Source organism: Falco cherrug, chromosome 3, assembly GCF_023634085.1.
Source record: "Falco cherrug isolate bFalChe1 chromosome 3, bFalChe1.pri, whole genome shotgun sequence".
Classification (NCBI taxonomy): domain Eukaryota; kingdom Metazoa; phylum Chordata; class Aves; order Falconiformes; family Falconidae; genus Falco; species Falco cherrug.
The window spans coordinates 93,042,001-93,067,231 of record NC_073699.1 but is presented as its reverse complement, the minus strand read 5'-3'; the positions used below and the strand labels follow the sequence as shown (position 1 = coordinate 93,067,231).

Here is a 25,231-nt window from a genome sequence, read left to right as displayed (position 1 = left end):
CAGCCTAAGCGATTCAGAAACTAGTTGCTCTCCAAGCACCCAGAACGAGTAGGAGAATGGGTCTTCTGTCACGTGGTAATAAGGCACTTTACCCTTCCCAAAGCTCCCATATTCCCAAGTTTTTACTTTGGATTTTGTAATGATTGACTTTCTTTTTCCAGTATTTCATAAAGCAGATGAGAAACTTAGCATGTAAAATCTTTTCTACCAAGCAATGTAAAAATCTAATGCAATATTAACCTGTGAAAGAAGAGTATTTTATCAATTATATACTTTTAAAGCCAAAAATATTTTTTGCTTTTATTCATGCTGCTGTTCTGCATAATTCTAGACATCTGTATTTAATTAACATTATAAAAAGATTTAAAAAATAATGTTGTATTGACTTAGAACAATCTGGGATAGTACCCTTGCAAGTATTGGCACTTCTGGCAAAATTTGGGCAGAAAACAAAATCAACTGAAGGAGTCAGTCAGTCTTTCACATATTATTACTGATATATTAGCTCTGCTGAAATGCATGCTTTTGTTTGGAACTGAACAAGGGTACCAACGTGTTCCAAGATAGAATCTAGAAAGCTTGTATAATACATTCTCCTTCAACCAATACTGGTATTGCATGTTGTTGTTGTTATCTTTGGACAATCATTTTAATTAGAAGGAAGGTGCTTATTTTCTTTTATCCTCTGGAACACCCATTTTCTTGACAGAAACTTTTTGTTCTGCTGGAAACTGCTTGGCAGAAAAAAAATTGTTCCAAAAAATCTGTGCAAAAAGCAGAGCTCCAGAAGGTCTGTTCAGAATTATTACTTGTTATTGGAAAGGTCTTCAAGGAAAAAATACCCTCATTTCCCCCCATTTCTCAGTCAACTTACTCCTCGTTGATTTGCATCAAACTAGTAAGGAGATCCAGTCTCTGACAGCCAAAGAGGGCTTTTGCAAGCTTTCCAACTGTAGCGCCTTTGGAGCCTTCCCTCATTACCCACTTCAGCAGCATTTGGTAAACTTTTTCTTTTAGTCCATCTCGTTCATAGTCATGATCAATTTCATCAATCTCGGGATCAGAGAAGCCCAGTTTACGAGCACAGTGCTTCCACTGTTTAGCCAACTTTTCTCTTACTAGATTCAGATGTTTCTCGGTCAGGACAGAAGTATTGTCTGCAAAAAGAAAAAGTGTGCAAGAAAATGGCATTGTTTAACATTTCTTCTGCTCCTTTGACTATCTCACGTGTCCTCCCCCAACTATTTATTGGTAGTATCTGGAAACAGAATTTTAGTGATACAGTCAGAAGTGGATTTCATGGAGGCAGTATTGTCCAATGATGCCAGGATAGAAAATCCCAGTCAGAACACGTGTATGAAGTTGCTGGACCTGCTTTTTGATCTGAGGCTGTCATAGTTTGTCACTCAAACCTGCAAGACTGAAAAGCTCCTTCCTAGAGTTCTTACACAGCTGACTGATGTCTGTATGATATGTTTTATATTCTGGGACACTATTAATTTGTTTACTTAGGAATAAATGTGGATAGTTTAGTTAAGTATTGACTAATGAAAATAAATTAAATTTCAAAATCTTCCAGTTTCCACCTGAATGAAGTGGTCGTGGCCCTGAGCCTGTCAGTGTTCAAGAAGCATTTGGACAATGCTGTTAGGTGTATGGTTTAACTTTTATGTTTCCCTGTGTGGTGTCAGGTGCTGGACTCTATGATCTTCATGGGTCCCTTCCAACTCAGCATATTCTATGATTCAAACTCTAAGTCAGGTAAAGACCGCCAATCCTAACCTTGCTTCTATCAATTTGAGTGTTGTTATTCCACTTGTTCTTGACACATATAGATCTGTACGTCTATCTGCTGTCTCATAAGGGCTCATGAAACTACAGGACAAATGAGGTATGTGATATTACAGAACAGTATTATCACAAAACCCTTACTTGTTTTGTACACTCTTAAGCATGTAGTAGAAAAAGACCCAAACAATTATTTCTCAAATATCAGAGGGAGAAAGCTGTACCGGTTTCATACATTCCAAACCAAATGATCCTCAGATAAACATATGGGGAGAATACATCAAAACTAGGGAGATATTTCTCTTACCAAATACACCAATTGCTTCATAATGCATATAAATTGCTTCTGTAGCAACAGGAGAAGTGCTGATGTGTTGATTGTGCTCATCAATCTTCATGTGATTGTAGGATCCAATTTGAATTCCAGAACTGTTACTTATGTTGTACTTGATTGAGTCTTCTGTATAAGCAAATTTAATACAATTTTATAAACAACTGCATATGGTTCAAAATGTCAAGAAGCAACATAAGGAGGCGGTAAGGAGGAAGAAGGTTCTGCTAGTAAGGGAAGGGGTTAAATGTTTTTATTGCATTTAATGTAGAAATGGCTATTGCCTGGCAAGTGTAAGCATATTTTCATTATGCAGTGTGACATAAATGTACTTTAGTGAAAGCCCATCCTATTCTAGTCTATGACAAAGTGCCATAACCAAGCCTTACATGCTGGTAGTTACTAGACTGTAAATAATGTTCCTTGCACTTTAGGAATGTGTAGTAGCAGCTTTCCTTTTTGTTGGCTAACAGCTTCAGGTCTGTCTTTTTTTTTTTAATTAAAAAAAAAGGCACTTTCAAGTAAACTTAAAAGCCTTACTTCTGCCCCTCAGCTTTACTCTTCATAGATGTAAGTTCAGGTTTATAACTTCAAAGTTCTGTGAAACTACAGAAAATCATTTCTAGCTGCTTGTAAGGTTTCTATACTCCATGTTATACTGTACTATCTTGATGGCATCTATCTGTGTTTCACAGTGTATTTCATCCTTGCTATCTAGGAGTATATTCTTCAGTTATGCTTGTTTTCACAGTGAATCACAGTGCACTACTTGCTCAGTGTTTCAACACTTCCTTCTCTCTCTCTCCTCTTTTAACCCCCCCCCCCCTTCTCTTTTGGTTCTAAGAAAAGACTAGAATTTTTTCTGAGATACCATACCAAAAAAATCCTACTCCTTTATTTTGAGGCCTGAATTGTCAGCAATAAAAGCCAACATGTATATGCACCTCTGGGAGCTTACATCTGTGGTTTAATTGTATGCGATTAGTTAAACATCTAATTTGGGGTCCTTTGCTTAAAGCTGTCCAACTTCCACACATAAACATCAAATCTTCCATGCAGTCTTAGGTGATGTCAATTTTTTATGCTCTTGACAATGCTTTCTGAACTCTGGATTTAACTTGCTATTAAACTCTATTAAACTTGCTAACTCTAGTTTAAACGGTGACTATCACAACCTGGGTCTAAAATTGAAGTAGAGCTACTTAAAATGACACACCAAGCTCTGTATTTAATAACCCAAAGTGATGGTTAGACATACAAACATCCTTGTTACTCAATTGCAATGTGAAGTGTGGAAATCTATGGTCGTGTATGGAAATAGGACTAAATGCATTTAATATTTGTTAACCTGAAAATGCTAGTCAGAAATACTTATATGTACGCATGATTAGTTTATAGAAGTTGCACAAAAGGAATGCATTTTATTTACAAATCTTTATTTCAAAATACTATGATTTCTGTATCCTTTTTTTTTTTTTGAGGTGAATGACTCAGGAAATGTGTTCATATTTTTAGCTAAAAAATGAAGCAATCTCATATATTCATTATTTTCTTATCTGGTAACACAACGAATCTAGCACAAGATATGAAAACAGGTAGAAATGCTTTGTCAATATTAACAGTAGAAGTTACTGTGCTTATAAATCTCCTTTCCCAAGCCTCCACACTTCACTTGCTTGTCATGTTTCGGTCACTTCCAAGGGGCATGTAGCCAAGAAGACAGAAACCTGCTGTTTCAAGTTTTATTTCTAAGTGTAAACCACTTACAAACTGGACAAGCCTTGAAAAGGTTAATAAAAGAGTTCAGGGTGTCCCAAGTAACACAGCTCAAAAGGAGCATATATTAACAACTCCTGAAGGACAGGACAGAATTCCAGGGGTTTAAGACAGTTGAACTGTAGAGACGTGTGCCCCAAGGAAGGCTGATTAGCACAAAGCCTGCATTAGGGATTTGTATTAAAAATCCAGAGCAACAGTGGATAGGTGTCCCAAATGCATGTATGGTTCAAGAACTGGGCAAAGTCACAGCAACTTGACTTTTAATCTAAGAAACTGGTGTAGGTGTACAGCAGATCTTACAAAGCCTTCATGTTTTTAAAAGCTCTTTACATAAAAGATGTTGTCCTTGATCCATCAAATACATGTTTAATGGTGTGAACAGGTCCTGCTAAAGACAGGAACATACTGGTACTGATAACTTCAGCTATGGTTAGAAATATTAAGCAATAACAAATTATTTCAAGATCCTGAAGTTTTTTGCTTTACTGATCAGGATGCAATGCATAGCCTGCTGGCTACCAGGCAGATGAAGGCTACAGGACTTACCTGGGCTTACTCTTGGTACCGTAGGATAATATGTAAAAGTTCCCCTTGTAAAAGAAGTGGAAACCTTGTTACCTAAACAAAGAGGGAAAACAAACAAACAAAAAAAAGGCAAAAGCATTATATACATAAAAAAGCAAGTGTACTTAAAAATGACTGCCATATTTGTAACAGTACATAATTTATGCTCTTAAATACAAAGAGGTGAGAAGCTTTTTAATTAACAGGATTGTATCTCCTTGAATAACTCTTGTTAAAGCAATGACCTTATTGTGGTTTTGCTCAGCGACTTAATAGCCTTAACCATTCTTGGATCCCAGTGAGGGCAATGGGCTTCTGCATGGGTGTGTGAATACCTGGCTAGTAGGCGGCAGGGTGGGATCACAGCACACCACAGTTACGGACACGAGCTGCCTCATGTCAGGTATTCAAATTGGAGAATTCCAAACTCCCAAGCATGCTCCTACTGCTTACTGCTAAGACTCACTGCAGTTTGTATTAGCACGCTGCTTGTGACCGGCTCTAGCAAAGGCATGGGACACCACTGCATCTTCTGCCAGTGGCAGGAATGCCTGACAAAGATGTAACTTCCAGCCCAGGGCAGTAATCGATTTGGATGCCTGCAGATGAGCTCTGCAACTCATGATGGGGCAGTAAAAGTCGCTGGGTTACGGTGACCCAACAAGTCAAGGAAGAGCTGCAATACAGCTTTTCTGCATCTCAGTCTGATATCTGCCACACTACTGCACGCAGCCTCCATATAATAACTGTTTTCTTTTTTTCTTTCAAACAGAAGATTTTACTTTTATTAGTGGTGCTGACAGTTCTAATCCCTGCCTTCTGACATGACAGCTCTGATTCATTTCAGTAAATAAACTCACATAAACAACTAATCACAGCCTCTGCATAAATAATTTAACAGAATAACACCTTTGTGGCATTCTGCCTGTAAACAGCTAGGCATCCTTGATTTTTCTGGTTAGATGATCTGGAAAAGAATGCCGCACTAAAATTATCCAATATGTAGTAGAAGCAGGGCAATGCAGCTCATGTTATCTCTAGTTTCCAAGAGACTTTAGGACTTACAAGTCGCTAGTTACCACTTATTTATACTTTTTGCCAATGCTGAAGTGTTCTCTTCTTTTTTTGCCTCCATACCTTTCTATTCCACAGCTCACTAGCAAATACTGACAAATAAAGCTCCCCATCAGCACCAGGCAGAGCTCTCTGGAGAAACCAGTTATGAGCCTTAGCCCCTTGTTGGCTCCCTGAGCTCAAAAGTCTCTTACCTTGCTACAAATCAAGGTAAAAATACCCATCTATTTTCTGAAATGCTGCAAATGTTGTTTCTGCACAAACAGAACCTATTGTATGAATGTTACATTTTGGAGAGTCAAAATTTCTCCTTCACTTTCCTAAAATGATTGGTAGCTGCTGTAGCAGTATTTGCTGTCTGCTATTACTTGGTTGTAGCTAAAGAGTTAAGCATTGGGTTTGATGCTCCTCTATTACACTGACTCTTTGGAAATGGTTTACTTGAAATGAACAGCTTGAAATTAGTCAAAGCAGCATAATGATGTCCCAGCTAGTGTTTTAGTGACCTGAAGTAATCAAAGAGAACTTAATGAAATAAATTCACCTTTGCTATATCACAGATCAATTGTCAGCAATAAGCAGGTGGTTGTTACGTAAACTACAAAACACTCTTGACAAATGCATTTTTAGAGAAGTCGTCTGTTTTCAGAAGGATAGGTGTTGGGGTAGGAGGAATCTCACCCGTATCTGTGCCTGCAGTCTTTGGGTACCAGTTCACGTTGGTCTGTGACTGCAGGTTTGGGCCACATTCAGGCACAGGAGGTTTACTTAGGCTACAGGTACTGGCTGAACGCAATCCATAGAGATCCTCTGTGTTTCCTGTTAGAAGACTGTTAGGGTTTGGCCCGTAAAAAAAATCTGTATTCCCCCATTTTGGTGGTGTTGCAGCTGGCTGTGGCAAAAAATATGGATTAGTGTTTGATCCTGTTTTTTCAGTGCTTGGACACAGTTCACTCTGTTGAGGAGGAGTGGGAGAAGGCTTTGCAAATGGATCATAGGAAACTCTTCGTCTCCTTTCTTCCTCTCTCATTTCAGGGGTGTACACTAAAGGTGGAACTGCTTTATCCATCCGGCTGCCAAATACATGGTAGTTGTATTCACACTGAAGTTTTCTTTCTAGATTATCAGATGTAAATGAGGTCTCACAGCTCTCAACAGGCTGGTTCACAGGGGAGGCAGCAAACAGCGCTTCGTTAGCCTGACTGGTCATGGGACCTTGTGAGCTGTGTAGAGAATTAGGCTGATCTGAAAGGGAAGAAAATGAAATATTTGAAATACATCCAAATGCAAGTATGTAACTTGTTGCGATGACACTAGAATCTATTAATCTATCTCTAATATTATGGTAATATATAAAAGGTGAAAATATAACATTACTTCCAGAATAAGCTGTGTTTTATTTTTTAAATGCTTTTACTGAGAAGTATTACAGATTTTTATCTAGGTAGTACGTGCTTGTGGAAGCTATCAGTGTCAAAAATCTCACTGAAGTGCTGTCAGAATTCGTTGCATACTCTGCTTATATTGACACCAAGTTCTCAACCACTGAAACAACAGTTCCTGTAAGCACTTGCAGGTTCTGATTTACTGGTGTGTCTCTGTTGGTATTAACTGGAATTTAATCAGTGCAAAATTGGAGTGTAACAGGATGGAAAAAAACACCACTGTAATAGGTGTTACTTCAGACAGCACAAATAATTTGTCATTAATGTTTGCAAATGATTACATAAAATATCCTGCCTGGGTCTTTTATAATGAATCTTTTTTGTCTAGTTTATTCTTCATAGTCCCAAAGAATACATTTTTAGAAGTAAAGACTGCCATATAGTCTGTGTTATCTACATCCTTCAAACTAATTCTCACTATCAAAGGAAGCTCTACTTCAGTCTTGAACTAAATTGAGTTGTTGTTTGGATCATGCTGCAGCCTTCCAAGACTAAACAAGAATGTAAAAATCTGCTTGTTACTACTTGTTCTTGAGGGTAGGACTACAGATACTTTCTAAAAATGTTCTGAAAGCTTCACAGTTGTCTAGAAAACATTGTACATTGCCTAAAGCAAGAGGACTCTTACAGACTCCTGTAAAATAGGGACAAAGTGTATGTATGTGCTTCTATTTAGTTCAGATTATGCCAGTGAACTGGTTTGTTTTTCTCTCTCTTCCTCCCCACCTCCAGATTACATGAATTCAGTTGATATTGGGCAGGACCAAAACTAGTTCCTTTTGATGCCTGTATGTTAGTACACCTTTAAGTCTAACTTGCTCTGCTGCTTTTGTTATTGCTGCTAGAGAGGGAGTGGAAGAAGCAAATACAGAAACAACCTCGTCAAAAGTGACAGCTATTAGCAATTCTGTATTAGCATAAACTATATGGCATCCATTCCCCAGGGCAAGCTTGAGATGTACAAACATATCCTGTGGGATACCTTTCACTAACAATGTCTGAGTAATGCCCATTGACTGGAGATAAAACACCCTGATTTTGACTGACAGGTTGTCCAGATCTTTTTGCAGTGTAGATTCACAGTAAAGCCTTTTGTACTTAAAACACAGAGCATCTGAAATCTGCTGCAGACATATGTGATTATTTCTGCTAGGGAAATGTAACTATGGTAATTTAAAAATAACAGCAGTGGGGCTGCCCTACTTAGTCCATCGGTTCTGCTGAAGAACAGTTACGGCAAACCTAGCTTTGGGGAAGATTTATTAGTTGCATGTTACAGTTTAACATTATTCATTTAATAATGCCTTTTGAATTGTGTGAGCAAACTTAGCAGGATTTTATTTCTACTGAATTTGATATTGTTGCTTCTAAATGAGTGTGCAAATACGATCCTATATCCTTCACCATTAAGAAACTTTGGTAAAAGAATTCCAGATACACGACTACAAAACTGTGTCATCATGTATTAGTGAGAGAGCTCTATAAAGCCATGAAACACGCAACTCATCCAAGATTTGATAGAAAACGTGACAGAAAATTAATCTATTAGAGCTGCTCAGATTCCAAAGACAGCAAGATCATGAACAAAAGAATATGTTACAATACGTCCTGGTCATATTCAGAGCATTCATAGGAAAGGCTGGAGTGGGGAAAAAGGAAAGTCTTCATCAAGCGAAAGCCTACAGACTAAGCAGTGGGCCTGACTATAGGGATGGGAAGAAAGATCAAGTATCATCAAGTAATTATCAAAGTGACTACTGAAAAGTCTAATGTTAAACAAAATTTTCAGCATGGGAGAGGAAAGCAGAAGAGTGCAAAATGAAATGGGTTCAAACTGTAGACTGGGAAAAATTCAAAACCATATGACTTTTGGGAGCCTGGGAGCAAATTTAATCTTTTCTGTGATTACAATTCTTTCTGAAGTGCTGAATAATCAAGTCTCTTCATAACCCCTTAATGGTAAGATTAGTTACTTTGTACACGTACACAACTTTATCTTTGGCAGAATACACTGCATAATGATGTGCTAGTAAGTGACTTACCTACTTGACCACTACTGGTATCATCTGCTACAGCATCTATTTGAAGGGACTGCATCCTATTCAGCAGTTCATTTGACTCAGGCCACATTTTCTGCATGTAAGAAAGAACAAATGATCAAGTTACAGGCAAAAGCTTAGCCAAAGGAGTACCTGTAGAAAAAGAGCAGAGCCCGACAGTGAAGTGTCCTGGATGAACAGATTCTGTGAATCTGTGGAAAGAGATCCCATACTCTTCATAGGAGAGCACAGCCTGACAGAAAATACCCATTGCTTTGCTACATACAGATGGGCAAAACCTTTTCTTCAATGAAGGGAGGAAGGACTGCAATGCAATTGCAGTATATAATGCTCTGAGTTGGCTAGACAACACCCTTGCCTACATGAGTATGAGCTTAATCTAGACAGTGGTTTTGGATTGTCTATCTTGTACTTAACAGCTAGACTTTCTGCAAGCAATCTCAGTGAGAGTATGCTGTTGAGGTAAAGGTAGCAAACATGCAACCTGTTCTGTGAATCTATAGTTAGTAAGTACATTCATCAACGGGAAAGAGGTGAGGAAGAAGATCTACATTCAGGTAAGGCCATATTGGCTTTTATGAAGACTATTAGGATCAAGGAGCTTGGAGCAAATCTTCAGAAAGACAGTACAACTTCCTTTCTGTAAATCCTCATCCTCACTTCACTGGAGTGAAGGCAAAATCTATTTCTGTTCTATTCTTTTGATGTTCCTATTATTCAGACTTTACTGGAGGTAAAAAAAAAAAAAATACCTGGAAAAATTATTTCTCAGTTTCCCCCAGTGCTTCTTACTCATAAAATAACTTCTAAAAGGAGGGGGTGGGTGGGTGGGTGACTTTTTTTCTGATTTCGTTTTCTTCACTAAACCCAAGAAATACTTTCAGATAGTAAAAATCAAAACACTACTCTTTCTTCCCAAAAAATCCACTTCCTTCCAAGAGCAAAAGATGAAATTCTAAAGTGCATTACAACCTTAGGTCCTTAGGTTTTACTTGAGTAACTGAAGTGCTTGAGCAGGGTGGTTGGACCAGATGACCTCCAGATGTCCCTTCCAACCTCAACCATTCTGTAACTCTGTGGTCCTTTTAGTTAGGAGGCTGTTGACTCTGCTTCCACAATTTACTGTGAGGGTGGTGAGACACTGGAATAGGTTGCCCAGAGAAGCTGTGGATGCCCCATCCCTGGAAGTGTTCAAGACCAGGTTGGATGGGGCCTTGAGTGACCTCCCTGCCCATGGCAGGGGGGTTGGAACTAGGTGGTCTTTAAGTTCCCTTCCAACCCAAACCATTCTATGATTGCTAGTGGGGGAAAGAAAAAAAAAAAAAAAAGTAGTCAAAACCTAACTCATGTTGCTACTGAGGCTGTACAAGTAGTTCACCACATTGACTTGCCCTGGATGCTGTATTCACATTCTGTGCCCTGATAAGAAGAGATGCTTTCCTTCCTGAGAAAGTAATAGGCTCATGGCTCATTTTCTAAATAGTTCTTCAGTTCCTGTGATTTGAGTGGTATATTTGCCGAGAACTAATGCAGCTAGTATTGGCCATGATCCTGATTTGGGGCTGCTATTATAAGTTAGGCATATGTACTTCACATTATTAGTTATTTTGGTCAAATCAGTCCAGGAAATGTTTCATCAGTTTCATTTTGCAAACCTCTGTTGTTTTTTTGAACAGTCACTGGTGCTTCATAAATATCATATGTTCTCTAAATCAGAAACTTTCATTTCCACAATTGTAGACTTGGTGACAGAAGGAAGCACTTTAAAGAAATCTGTAAATGAATGGTTTCACAAAAGAAGTTGGGTTTCTTAGCTAAAATAACTGGGTACGTACTCTTGTGAGCCTCACTTCACTGCAAAGATTAAACCCCCAATGCCAGGCGTTCTCACCAATAGCTGTCAGTACCACTAAAGTGAGTAAATTGATAAAATCTGTGATAAAAAGGTTCCATAATCAGCTCAATTGTTTAAGAAGTTCTCATTCTCTTATTTTCACTCAGGAAATCATTCTTTTTATCATAATTTATAAACCTACAGCTACAAAGGAATGAGAAACTAATTGAACACTTAGGAAAAACATCTGATTTCAGATTTTCCCTGTTGTTATTACTGTGGTACAACTTCCTGGTCTCAGGCAGTTCATGACTCATTAGACACTGCCTGAACGCAGGACAAAACTTACCAAGAATTTACAGGGCTTTTTTTTACACTTAGTGTAAATCAGATTCTGCCACTTTTAAATCTCTAGGAATAAAATTTTATTTCATGAGTGAGACTTAATGGATATATGAGGAGATTTTGCAAAGTATTATCATAGAATCAGTGTGTCACTCAGGCAGAAACAGACTTTGGGAGACCTCAGGCCCACTTCCTGCTCAAAACAGGGTTACTTATGGGATTAAGGTTGGTAGCTTAGAGCTCTGTGCATTTGGGTGTTGAAAACCTCCAATGATGGTGACTAGACAACCTCATTAGGTAACTTGCTCCACTGCTTGGCTGTCCTCATGGTGAAAAGTGAGGGGTTTTTTTTGTTTATTCTCCCCTCTTACATGCAGTTTGCATCTCTCTTGTTTCAGTTTATGGCCAGTGTCTCTTGTCCTCCTACTATGCACTGCTGTGAAGAGCTTGGCTCTGTCTTCTCAATAAACTCCTCACAGTAGGGGACAAGCTGCTATTTATGTCTCCCCAAAGCCATCATGTATCTGGGCTGAAATAGCCCTGGTCTCTCACCACAATCTCACGTGGCAGGACTAACAAGGGCTGAGCAGATCTACTCGATTTGCTGCCTGTGATGCTGTTGTACAGCACAGGGTGCTGGTGGCTTTCTGGCTGCCAGGCAGGCTGTGGTTGGTGCCCACGTTGCTGCTCACCACCACCCTGAGGTCCTTCTCAGCAGGGCTGCTCCCTGGCCAGGCAGCCCCAATTGGCACTGAGGCCAGGGGTTATTCCAGGTGCAGCACATTGCATTTCTTCTTTCTGAATTTCCCAAGATTTTTGTCAGTGCATTCCTCCAGCCTACAGCTGGCAGCCTTGCCCTTGTGACTGTACTGACTGGTCCTCCTAGTTTGGCATCACCTGCACACCTTATCAGAGTATGCTCCATCACTTTGTTCAGGTCACTGGTAGAGTCCTGGCAGGGAAGGTCCTGGCATGGGGCACAGCATGGGGCATGGCAAGGAGCATGGCATGGTATGGCATGGCATGGTATGGTATGGTAGACCCCTGCACTACTGCAGTTGTTACTGGCCTCCATTAACCACTACCCTCTGAGACTCACCATCCAACCTGTTTTCATCCACCCATCTAGACAGTAACATCTGAACTTGGATACAAGTTTGGGAGACAGTGTTGAAAATCTTCCTAAAGTTGAGGTAGATGACATGCACTACTCTCCCCTCATTCACAAATCCAGCCATTTTATCACAGAAGGAAATCAGGTCAGTCAAGTACGATCAGCCTTGAAGTGGTAGAACCTGGCCATAACTAGGGTTGGGGAGGGGTGATATGGGGGACTGACACTTTAAAATGCTTAGAAAGTTACTCACTTTTAACTTCTTCAGATCATCTTCAATATATTGTCCTAGATTTTGATAGTAAAATGGCTTGTATCTTTGACTAATTTCTGCAAAAAGAAAAGAACTAAGTGAAAGTGGTTTTCAACAGAAAATAGAAGTGATTTATTCTATTAACAATTTTGACGGATAACGATTGAATAAAGATTTGTATAAAGTCAGAAGCAGGAAAATCTGTTCGTATGGCTTGTTTAGCCTTATTACAGTAACAAGAACAGGATGCCTTCTAGGGATTTTTTTTGTTGTACTGCTTTTTGGGGTGAAAACTCTGTGATCTGTGGCTGACAGCACCTTTCCTTGACTGGCCAAAAGACTGGTTGCTGCATTTTTTAAGAAATAAGTTACATTCAATTACATGCAGCTATTTGATAAACAACTATCCTGTCTGCTGAAGATGGAATTACTGAAATAATCTACAAACATGGTAAATATCAGTATTTTGCACATGAGAAAATTAGAAGCTAAGACCCAGTGCAAGCATAAACTCAATCCATTAGCAGTAGATTAGGCAGGTTACATTCAGAACGTGTTCCTCCAGGTATACAAGCTTCCTCTGAGTATTTAAGTACATGCCTGTTGTATGTGAAGCTCTCGGTGCATCTGTCTAAATCCAAACCTCTGTTTCCTGTTATGTGTTTGGAGTTTTTTTGTGGGTTGGTTTGCTTTTTGATTTTTTGGGGGGTGTTTTTTGTTTTGTTTTTTTCTTGTTGTTGTTTTGGGTTTTTTGCAGGGAGGGGTTGGGTTTTTGGAGGTTTTTGTGGCACTACATATTGAGGCAGAAGGAAGAGACAAGAGAAGATAAAGATTTTTGATTCATATGCTGAATGCTCTTAGTCTCCTTCCCAGATTATTCAGTCAAGATTTTTACTGATTGCAAGTGTTTTGGGATCTGACCATATGAAAGGATGATTGGCTAGTTGAAGGCTGTTGCATGTCTCATGGGAGGCTAAACAGGGACAGCTTTTGAAGCTAGTTTCAATAGGGTATTTTCTCAGTCATAGCCAAGATATACTGTCCCTTGATGTTAGCTTTTCTGTAAATATCAGCAGGAAGATTACACTATGCTGAAGACAAATTATCAGCAGGTATAAAGTGTGTTTGCTCCATCCACTCACTAGTATTTCTCAAATTGGTAAACGCTGGACCAGGTACTATTTTTAGTTGGGGTACAGGGAGCGTGCTTTACTAGGCGTGTGAATCAATTTTTCTATTTTCAAAGCGAAAATCTGTATTTTAAGAGGAAAACGCTGAAGTGTTTTTTTCTGCATTACAAACTATTGACGGACACATAACAAAAAGAATCCTAAAGCAGTGTCTTACCTGCAAAAGTTGGCCTTTTCTCTGGGTCTTGCTCCCAGCATTGTTTCATTAGGTCGATAATTTCCACTGGACATTTATCAGTGATCTCTGTTATATCTGGTCTGTTTCCATTCATGATGCCAAAGCAAATCTGGGCTTCATTTATGCCATCTGAAAAATAGAATTTCCTATCAGATCCTGATCACAGGTTTTGCGACCTTTCCATGGGTAAAAGAAATAGTGAAGCACCTCTCTGTGTGTTTGTGGATATGTAAAAGGTGATTTCAAAATGTTTGAGTTACAATTACAAATCTCTCGCATTAGTGAATTTGAGTCTACTGCCCTAACTTCCATGGATTAGAGATTTATTTTATGGTTAATGGATTTACTTTTATGTGTAAGACATACCCAGTGTGAGTAAGGGTGGCAGATCTAGCTCTCTAGAACCTGCGCTGCAGTTATGCTCTGCATTGGGTACGAACACAAAGATGGCTAGACAGGCAATTTAGCCATTTAGTTACCAAAAAATCCATTCAAAATGAAAAACATGTTACGCTGGAATTCCACAGTCTGCTCCTATTGTTCTACATGAGCACAGTACTGCATGTTGAGAAATCTGCACCACACAGCTGAGAAGTGGTAACTGGCTGTGTGACCGTTCCTGTTAAAAGAAAAAACACATATAACTAGCTCTCTTCAGGCAACAGCATACATCAGAGTTTCCTTTGGCATCCTGGCCTGCCCAAGGTTTGTCTAAGTTCTGCCACTGAGTGCAGTTTTATGTCCACACCATGTGGATGTGAATAGATTGGTCTCATACCTGCATTTCAATTCAGATGTTCTTGTCGATGCTTAGAAGTCAGAAACAATGCAACTAATGCCTCTTACTGGCCATGAGGTGTTGAACAGGTGCTGTTCTTGGGCATAGATGATTTAATCTACTAATCTTAATTTTATAACTTTTAATGCTTAACATTTGTAACTTAATTTTGCAATAACATTCTTGTGGAAGTAGCTTACATTCGTATGGCTCTTTGTTAGCAAAAATTGCCCAGATCACTATGCCGAAGCTGTAAACATCTGATTTCTCCACAGGTTTCACATTAACACAGCGTAAATGCTCTGGGGCCATATAGAAAAGAGTCCCAGCATTGTTCTGGCAAGCGCTCTTGATTTGCTTCTGTCGGACAGTCTCTTCTTGGGTCAGCCGACTCCAGTTTTTAAAGGAGGCAACACCAAGATCTGCAATCTGAAAAATGAAACACATCAGAGCTAGTGCTGTGATGAAGAGATAAACAAGTATTTCATGCAGTGCTCAATTTTATAATGAATAGCTGGTAATAACTTATCTAAAAATGAAACATTGCAAAAAATGCAACTACAACAAAGGAAAACAAACTATTTGCCATTTTAGATTTTGGTTTTTATTTTCCTTAATAAGTATCACTGCCAACTGGGAACCATTAGGCTAAACCTTCATTATTAACTGAATCCCACTTGGAACGATTACACAATTTAAGTTAAAAAGAAGTTTGTTTTTGCTCTTGTTGACAATCATGTTCAAGATCTGCTTGCAGTGTTCATGGCAGAGCAGAAGATCCATATGAGAAGAAGCTAAGATTCAAATCCAGAAGTAATCTATGAGATGGATGGATATCCCTCCTCCATTACTGCCCTTTCCATTTAGATTTCATTTAACTCAACCTCCTTAGATCTTCCTGCAGGAAGGGGCAAGAAGAGGATCTAAAATGATGTGATGCGTATGGCAAAGACACACGGAAAGGAGTAGCATGGAATAAGTTAAACCAGGGATACCTGGGTTCTGTGCACTTGACAAGGTGACATTACTGAAACCTTAGGGTGCAGTTTTACAACTAGACTAATGGCTGATGGAGAAGAAAGTAATTCTTACCTCCTTAGCCCAATAGCCTCCTGTCATGTGCTCACCCTGCTCCTCCTGTTTCAGCACTGACACATCTGACACTGGGAAGACCTAGTACAAGGCACTCAACCACCCTGCTGAACCAAGCGCTCCCCAACAGAAGGGTAGCACTGCCAACAAGGTAAATTGTAATCTCCTGTTTGGCTTCCTAAATCAGGGCAGGGTGGTCAGATTAGCATCAGTACTAACGCAAGGGAACAGGAGGTCAACAGGAGAGGAAAAATGGAAGAAAATGTGAGTGCCTCTCTTGGCCACAGGCAGCTGTCAAACTGAGTTGTGTAACCTAGTCACTTGAGATAAAACTGAGGTGACACCTTGCCTCAATACTAACTCGCTTTTCTTTTCTCTCTTGTTGCCTCTAACTAGCTTGTTTTTCCTCTAAAGTTTCTGAAGCTTTTGGCTAGAGTTAGAGGTCGTGTGTTCAGAGGAAGAAGTAAACGTAAGCGACATCCTGCTGAGGAAGGAGGAGTCCAAGTTCATGCCTACCAGTGAGAGGTCTAATGTGATAGAGGAAGATATGATATAAATCTTCATACATTTGCAGCTTCCTAGAACAACTATTTCCCTTTATAAATATTGGCAATGTTAGACACATTCAAGCAGACAGATCATACAACAGTTGCCATAAAGTATACTTTTGATCAAGCTGCTTAAGGAGGTCTGATCTGATTCTGAATTTGATCCTGGGTGCTAGTTCAGTTTGTCATGTGGTGTGACAATAGCCTACTTTGGTCCTGTCCATATAAGCAAGCTGAAACCCCCAAAGCCATGCCATTTACATTTAAAGCTGATCATGATGGATTTTTTATTTTTGGCAAAAAAAATATAGTTTATACCTCTTATCTGCAAGCTGCTCATACTGCATTAGGACTTGCTACTAAATTAACCTTGTCAAACAACTTCTCACCAACTTAGGTGTGAGAAATATCAAACGACAGAGCTCTCTTCACAGGAATTTGTTCTGTAATTTCAAACTGTAATGGGGTGATTATTTCAGCAACTCACCTTGACCAGAGACAGGACATTTGATGAGGACTGCTGCAAATTCTACTCAGGCTTATTCAGCAGTAGGCTCTATATCTATGTGTCTTGATCCAAACCCCCACTAAAGTTAATAAAAGAGCTTTGGAACAGGCTTATAAACCATTCTTTGAAGTAGTCTCCTGCTGCTTTTTTTGTAGCTGCTGGCTGTCATTTAAAAATTATGACTAAGGGAAAAAAGAGGGAGACAAAAGAGGAAAAGATACTAGGCAAAAGAATGAAAGGAATAAAAGGAGGAGGTAAAGGCAAGAGGAGAAATTACAGCCATAAAGGACAAAAGACGTGATCCATAGGACATACAATTTTGTTTCAATTTCTGTGTGATAAGATTTGTTTTTTCTTTTTAGCTATATTGTTATTTGTAGTTCATTAGTTCTTAACAATATTATTTTTTTAATACCTTTAGTGATTTCCCCACCACGTTAGGGGAAGATATTATGCACATTTGAGGCTCAGAGGTTATAGGCCACCATACTTCAGTGATCCACTGCTAATCTCTTAGCAATAGCTCGCTAGACTACAAAGGAATTAATTTACCAATCAGAAATATTAACCAATGCAGCTGAACTGGGTTCTTCAACCCAAATCACCTGCTTTCTCCATTTATGTTCTAACAGGTACCTTAATGTGGAAGTCTCTGTCCACAAGGATGTTTTCTGGTTTTAGGTCTTTGTGTACAAAGCCTTGCTCATGCAGATAAAGCATTCCTTCTGTGATCTCCAGCACAAAACGCCCTTTCACTGACAAAGGCAGTGCGACCTAAAACAAAGAACAAGAAGTACCATCTATTAAAAAATTCTACGATAACAATCAAATTAAACCCCACTCTTTTAAAAAAGTATCTTTCTCCGTCCCAAAAGTACCTCTGTTCAAGGTCCTTCAACCTCAACTAAGGTCCTTATTGGATCTAAATTTTTGCATTAAAGTAATTCTAAAGTCACTCCATATTTACAAAAGCATTCTTCTTTAGCAAATTCTCCATGTATCTCTACAAATGCTCCTATAACTTTGAACCTATAACTGTAGCCTGCTCCTCTGTGATGTGCAGGAAAGCCATAGTTGTCCTCTGTTGTCTCTAGAGAAGGCAGGACTGCCACTGGCTCTTTAATACAGAAAGGAGAATGAGAAACTAAAGACCCCATTCCCTGGAGATGGCAGTAACATCTTGTCCCTTTCATGCTTCTTATCAACCCTAAAGGATGGCAAGGCATGAAGCAATTCACTGCTCACTTTCTGTAGCACTTTCATCATGTTCCCCCGGTCCACATACTCCATCACAAGTGAGTAGTTTCCATCTTCCAAAATGATACCTAGGAGTTTTACCACACGGTCATGCTGCAGTCTGCGCATAATCCTGCCTTCTTCGAGGAGTGAAGCATTATATCTATAAAACAGAAATTACACTGAACTCAGATGCCATGTTAGAAAGAACACAGGGATAAAAATGCTGTTGATTCATAATGAAAATGACAGCCAAAAATGTTGATATCCCTAGAGCCACTGTAAGATGAACTGTACCTTCAGCTGGTTTTGAATTGGTACAGCTTTGTTCATGCCAGGTAATATTCCCTAAGACCCTGCTCAAATGCCTTGCACTGAGACCGTCTGCTCAGCCTGATTTTAAGGCCTGTTTTTCAGAAAGTGTGTAAGCCTCCTTTTTGTAGATGCACTGCTGGTTGTGTATCCAAATCCCTGAATAACTGTGGGATCAGGACAGGGCAGGGTTGAAAGAGCCTTTGGACAAGGGGGATCAAGACATACTCCACTACCTCTTGCAGGAAGCTATATAGGTCTCTTTCCCAAAAGGCTGGTATTCATGTTCATGTTCAAAATGGATCTATTACAGGAGATCCACCCACATACTGGATGATGACAACATTTACTAACAATTACTGGTTTAGGATTACTTCAAAGCCTAACTCTTTACCTGTGCCTCGGTACAACCCATCAATAGTCACAGGTACACAGCTGGGAGCTCACTAAGGGTATTAAAAGATGGTATCCATCATATTAAACAGAAGAAGGGGTGGTATTTTTACTATTGCTCCTACTCTAGTCATTGGGCAAAAGGCTGTAAGAAAATCTTGAGACTATCTTGCTTGCTAATGCTTTCCTACTGTGTGACTTAATAGGAAACTGCTTTCTCCCTCTGTGTTCCTCTGTAGTACTAGAGAAGAAAGTGGTTGTTTTGTTTGCATTAGGTTCAGTTATAAATTTGCTTAAGGCTTTTTGTTCAGTATTCAAGGAATGACAAACTTAAGAGCCTGTGCAGTGAGAAAGTAAAAACACAAAACCAAAAAAATAAACCTGGCAGGCTTGTCCATTTAATCTTTGTTCATCCCAAACTGTCACTGCAGTCTGCACACTACTGGAATCTCTTAATTTGCTTTCCACTGGCAAAATAAAAACTCAGTTAGCTTATTTATCATGACCCAAACCAGAAGATCCTGGGTTTTCATCTCTCTCTAGCGGATGACTCATGGGAGAGTTTTAAGACTCTTACAGCTGTGAGATAGAAGAGCTGTAACACGACCTGAATCCACTGAAATCAACAGCTAATTCAATCCTTGAATTAAATCATAGAATGATTTGGGTTTGAAGAGACCTTAAAGATCATCTAGTTCCAACCTCCCTGCCATGGGCAGGGACCCTTCCACTAAACTACATCACTCAAAGCCCCATCCAACCTGTCCCTGAACACTTTCAGGGATGGGGCATCCAGAGCTTCTCTGGGCAACTTATTCCAGTGTCTCACCACCCTCACAGTAAGAATTTATTCTTAATATATAATCTAAATCTACTCTCTTTTAGTTTAAAACCATTACCCCTTGTCCTATTGCTACAGATGCTACTAAAATGTCTGTCCCCATCTTTCTTGTAAGCCCCCTTTAAGCATTAAGTAGCAGTGGGCTTGGTTCACTCTGCTTTTTCTCAAGGGAGAGAGGGTTACATTCTTGGTATTATACATGTGCAGTTGGAGTCCTGCTGATAGCTTATGTGTGTTTAGTTCCTAGAGGACATTTACAGTTGGACAATTGTATTGGAAATTGATCTGCAAGCTTGAAAATGTCATGTGCTCAGAGTCTTGCACTTCCTTAAGTTTGCAAGAGTCTCCTTGATTCTTAATAATTCACATTAGTGCTCACCTTGCAAAGAAAACAGGAACTTTTCTACTTAAAATGAAAAAAGTTGGCTTATGAGGGATAAAAAAAGGAAAATTTGCAGGACAGCTGTTAGTATTGTCTTAAAGAGTGTTTTCCCCACATACAGTATCTCCAGAATCCAGAGATCTGAAATCATTACACTTTATTTAGATTTATCTCCATTGAATTCAGAGGATTCCTTAGACTAACTAAAATATAAAAATCAAAACCAAGATCTGTAACTTACTCGGTGCGCTGGGGTCCTGTATATACTTTTTTTAATACTACATATCCATGTTTTTTGTGAAAGCACAAAGAAATTGTTCCAAATCCTCCAGCGTCTAATTGTTTTTTTTCAAGCAAATCCTGGGTGTTCATGTGGATGTCTTCCAGAGACATGATTGCAGTCTTTGTGGCTTAGCAATTAAAACAAAATCAAGTACCCTAGTGCTTCTGGACCTGTCGTATAAAGGAGGAAAAAGAAGTGTCATTATCAAGCATTCATCAGTTCCACTAAATAAGCATGATGTAAGGAGTGGGACAGAAGTATACACTGTCGTGACCCTTATGAACAAAGAGTCTCAGTTTGAAACCAAAGATGCTGTGGTTGTTAACATGATCAGATGTAAAGATCACAATGATTTATCATGTCAATCCACTATTATATTAAGCCAGTGTAAAACCTTCTTTCTTCACCTGAGGATTTCCAAGTGCTGTTAATAAATAGGTTTTATACATATAACATGCAGTACATTGGTACTGTCCCTACACTTCACATGTACAAAAACTGAAACCCAGAAAAAATCAAGGGCTACAGTCCCAAAAGCAGGTAGTACCTCATGATTCTGACAGGCGTTTAATTTTCTAAATTGCCTGAATGCGGGCCTGTCAGATGCCCAGATATTCATATAACTCTAAGCTACCTTTTAGGCATCTTTGCAAATCCAGCTCTAAAGGGTTTGCCTGAAGCTTCAAACAAACAAAATGTTTCTCTGGAGGGTGAAACAAAGAACCCAGCTTCTGTGGGAAGCTCATTTTCACAGCTGCCTGAATTTAAAAAGACAAGTGCTAGGAAGGACTGCAGTGGGATATAAGGCAGCTTCTCCCCTGCCCCTCAAAAAAAACAGAGGAGCAAAGAAATTGTGAAGGCTAGTAGTAACTCCTAAATGCACCAAGAGAAAGAGAGTGCTCGGGGGAGCCTGTGAAATGGGTAGATAAGCAAAAACCGGTGGATGCCAGAAGAATTTTAAACCTTTGATAAAGCTGTGGTGCTCTCTTGCCTAACATGTCTCAGAAGGTAAAAACCTTAAAAGAAGGCTAGACAGCCAGTACCTTCAGGACACACCAGGAAGCTGTGCTGCTGGCAGAGCTGTTTTTTTCCTTGCTGAACTTTTACCTTAAGTACCTTAGATCAGGTAAGGAAAGAGTATCCTAAGAAAAGACGAAGACCAAGAGACTAGCAGGGCTGTTCAGTTTCCATTCCTCTTGGGTGACAATGACACGGGTATACAGAGCTGGGAGAAAGGCAGCATTGCAAAGTGCCACTATCAGCAAAGGTAGATTGGCTCATTCAGGTAATTAAGAGCTCTAAATAGTGTAGCAAGGGTATTCCCAAATTTTTCAGACCAACAGGTGACTGTTAACTCGTGTAAACTACTGTGCACCTGTATCATCAAATCTCTAGTTGAAAAGATTGCTTAATGTTGATACGATCACCAGCAGCAGCCTAATTACTACAGCCTCTTTCTGGAGCCTGGGAACTAAGGAGGTAGTGAAAGTGCCTGTAGAAAGTAGATGTCTAAGGGAAGAGAGATGTTTATGTGCAGGTTTGGAAATATCTGGTCAGTTCAATACTGACAAGCCAAAATAGGGAAGAGTAAATTTAATTAAAAAAAACCACTCTGTTGCGCCTGTAGAAGAGAGGATGCAAGAGCTTCCTCTTCCCAGTGTATCTGTGGGCTGCTGTCATACAGACAGGGAACATCCTCTCCACATGTGGAGCACCGTGCTCTCTGCGGGGTTTTTCTTCTTTGCCTTTGCTGACTACGAAAGGATGTAAATTTTGTTTTGCTGGAGTGCTAGCCTGCAGTGTGAGCACAGGACTGAGCATATGGCTGCATTTGTTTAGTAAGAAGGTAAGCTCTGCTATGCCTCATAATTGTTAGGGGAGAAGAAATCGTTGTGTTTTGGCTTTTTAAAAAATTTCTTTACAATTAATCAAATAGCTGAGTAACAAATGACTCATAGCAGTGCCAAGAACACTCACTGCTGCTCTCACAGGTGAGCTCTTGTCTCCCTGGAAGTTTTTGGTGATGGTTCTCTGGCCTTCTTGGAGTGGCGCTACTGACTGTTTTGCAGGTGGGGTGGGTGTCACAGGTACAAAGGCCTGAATTCAGTCGTGAGACATTAATGTGGCATAAGCTAATGTCTTGCTTCTTTATGTGGTGTCTCACTTTCAAGAATTGGTTCAAAGTCACATATCTATGGTAATTTTTCCATGCTAACAGTAATTATACATCTAGGTAGTAGTTATTCTTGTAAGAATTGTATGTGCTTTTCTTGTGAATGCAAGTAAGATGTGTATTTCTGATGGGGCTGCCATGCAGTACCATATAACCTGATGGAAAAACAGCCCTGCCTCAAACTGTAACAATATAGGACCTGTTCCTATGACACAGCATCATAACCAGAAGGCTTGGAAATTCGGAAGTAATAACTTCTGAAATCATAAACATCTGCTGAAACGAGCTGGGTAAGATAGAACAGAGGGAATTTTCTTGTAAGATGGGCGAGAACTCCCCTCCTTGGGCATGCTCTACTATTAGGATGCTACTACTTCTTTTTGTTGTTGTTAAGCAATGAGGTATTCTGAGTAGAAACTCTTTGATCTTAAGACTTATTTCAAACCCAAAGTTTTCTGTAGGATGGATGTCACAGGAAAGCAATCTCTAGCCAGGTTTCTAAGCAAAGACTACTTATTTCAGTATACTGTTTAATGCGAGGTACTGGCGGATGTTATCTGGAAATATCAGATGACAAAGAAATTAAGCAGGGAATCTCCTTGTTTATTTCAAGCTTACTGCTTTTTATTGAGGTACATGGCAATTCAAATGTATCTTCAGTACTTATGATACACTATTGCATACTTTACATACCTGTGGTTAAGAGAACAGTAGTTTGGTTTAGCCTGACCTTACAGAAGTTACATGTACTTCTAGGGGTTAACTTGTGTTCTATGAGGTAGCCCTCCTCTGTATACATAGTATATTAAAAAAAAAATGCTTTATAATCAATCATTCTGAACATCTGTACAGGGTGGGTTCATATTTAACAAGTGCCAACATGTATTATGAAAGTTTTGAACACTGGTTGCTAGAAGAGAGGGATTTTTGCCCACCAGTATGTCTGGGTTTTCTTTAGGAAGGGATGAAAGCGTAGTAAGTAGGTTTGTGGCATTTTTCTTTTTAACACCACGGTTGTGTTCTCCCTTCTAACCCTCAAAGGGCACATAAATTCCCAAGAATCATGACCTGGTCATTAGGTCATATCAGGCCTGATCACCTTTCAAAAGCGGTTTGCTGTATTCTGATGATTTGTTACTGATCTGATATAGACCTGACATAACCTGCACGGTTAAGCAGGATTAGTGAGTGCATTAGCAGGGTAATTTGAAAAAACATTACCCAGAGAGAGAAAAAAAAAAAAAAAAAGTAGCCCTTTTGGCCTAAGGACACAGTGCACAAGTTCTTGAGCAGTGTTACCAAGTATAATTGGAGAAAGTGAACAGGTTTGCAGGCACTGAAACTCAGGCCACTTAGTTACCAGTCGGGACCAAGGGAATAACAAGGAACTGAAGCTGGTATCACCGATACAAGTAACAGGTGATAAATGGAAGGGTTCCTGCAGCTGGAGACAAAAACACAGCATGTGTGGAAGGTGTTTCAAAAGCTCTCAAGTGCATCCCAACCCTGTTGCTGTAACTCTTATAACCCACTCCATCTAAACCTTGCTCTTCTGCTCAGGTTTTTCAACTGCTGCATCTTTTGGACGCTGATGAATGATTTCTTAAAAAAATATAACTTATTTTGGAAATAGCAAAAAAACCACCTGTGTCAGATCTGCAGTAGGTTACAGAAGGAATCCCGTGGGAAGGCGGAGGAGCCAGGACAAGGGAAGCAAAGGTGATCATGAAACAGGCGCGTCGGCAGGACCGGCGCAGAGGCAGCCCGGAGCACACGGTGAGTTTCGGCGGGGCCAAGGAGGCGTCTGCGCGCTGCCCTGCACCGGTACGACGGGGGCACCGTCGGTTCTGGTTTAGCACAGCAGCGGCCGCAAACCCGTGTGTGCCTGTCGGGGAGCTGGAGCGGGCTGCCTGGGCAGAGGCACCCGGAGCGCCGCGGCTGCCTGAGGAAGGCGCTGGGCCGGTGCCGGGCGCTCCGGGCCGGGCCGAGCTCGGCCCCTGCAGCCCAAGCGGGCGGGGCCGGGCACCCAGCGCGGGTTTTCTCTGGCCTAGTTCCTCGTTGGCCGACGCGACATGTCGCCCTTGTCCTCCCGGCGGCTTCCTGCCGCCGAGGCCGCCCTTCCTCGCACGCATCGCTCCCCGCCGCGGCAGCCCGCGGCTTCCCCGGTGGCCGGGCACCCCTCCCCGGCGCCGCCGGCAGCAGGTGGCGGGGCCGGGGCGGGGGGATCCGCGCCGCGGCCCTTCCGGGCCGCCTCGTCCCGGGTCCGGCATCCCGCCGGCCTGGCAGGCCCCGGGCCCCGGCGCCTCCGCAGCGTGGGGGCGGCGCGGGTCCGCCTGCCACCCCCCGTCCCGGTGCGCGGTGCCTTACCGTGGCTGCGGGCCGCTGTCCTCCGTCCTGCCGCCTCCCTCGGGAGGGCCCGGCGGCGAGAGGGTGCGCCCTCACCGGCCCCGCGGCGGCGGGAGGAGGGCCCGGCCCGCCCCGCCGCGCCTGCTCGGAAGCGGAGGCTGGGGTTTGCCGGAGGGCGCCGCGGAGCTCCCGCTGCTCCCGGGGCTGCGAAGTGAGCCGGCCGGTGCGACATCACCGACCCGCTCCGCCGGGGGCAGGTGCGAGCCGGGCCCGGCCGGGCCGCCGCCGCCGGGAGGCAGCCGGTGCCCACTCGCCTGCGTGAGCGGGGAGCCGGCGGTGAGCGGTGCAAACCCGGCCGCGTTACCGAGGACGGCAGCTGGGAGT

General features: G+C 41.1%; 1 protein-coding gene across 2 annotated transcripts; it reads right to left on the bottom strand.

The window, feature by feature from the left end:
- Positions 1-287: 287 nt before the first annotated feature.
- RIPK1 (receptor interacting serine/threonine kinase 1) lies at positions 288-25,231 on the bottom strand. Of its 2 annotated transcripts, XM_055705525.1 has the most exons (12): positions 24,869-25,231; positions 20,287-20,498; positions 18,127-18,280; positions 17,518-17,655; positions 14,934-15,162; positions 13,935-14,084; positions 12,588-12,664; positions 9,024-9,114; positions 6,218-6,781; positions 4,445-4,516; positions 2,096-2,248; positions 288-1,157 (listed from the first exon to the last, which is right to left on the bottom strand). In XM_055705525.1, exons 2-12 carry the CDS (start codon positions 20,436-20,438, stop codon positions 871-873), a joined length of 2,067 nt encoding a protein of 688 aa, XP_055561500.1. In that variant the 5' UTR covers positions 20,439-20,498; positions 24,869-25,231; the 3' UTR covers positions 288-870. The 2 variants fall into 2 exon arrangements, with proteins under 2 accessions (XP_055561500.1, XP_055561501.1); XM_055705526.1 differs by lacking the exon at positions 20,287-20,498 and having other exon boundaries at positions 24,869-25,229.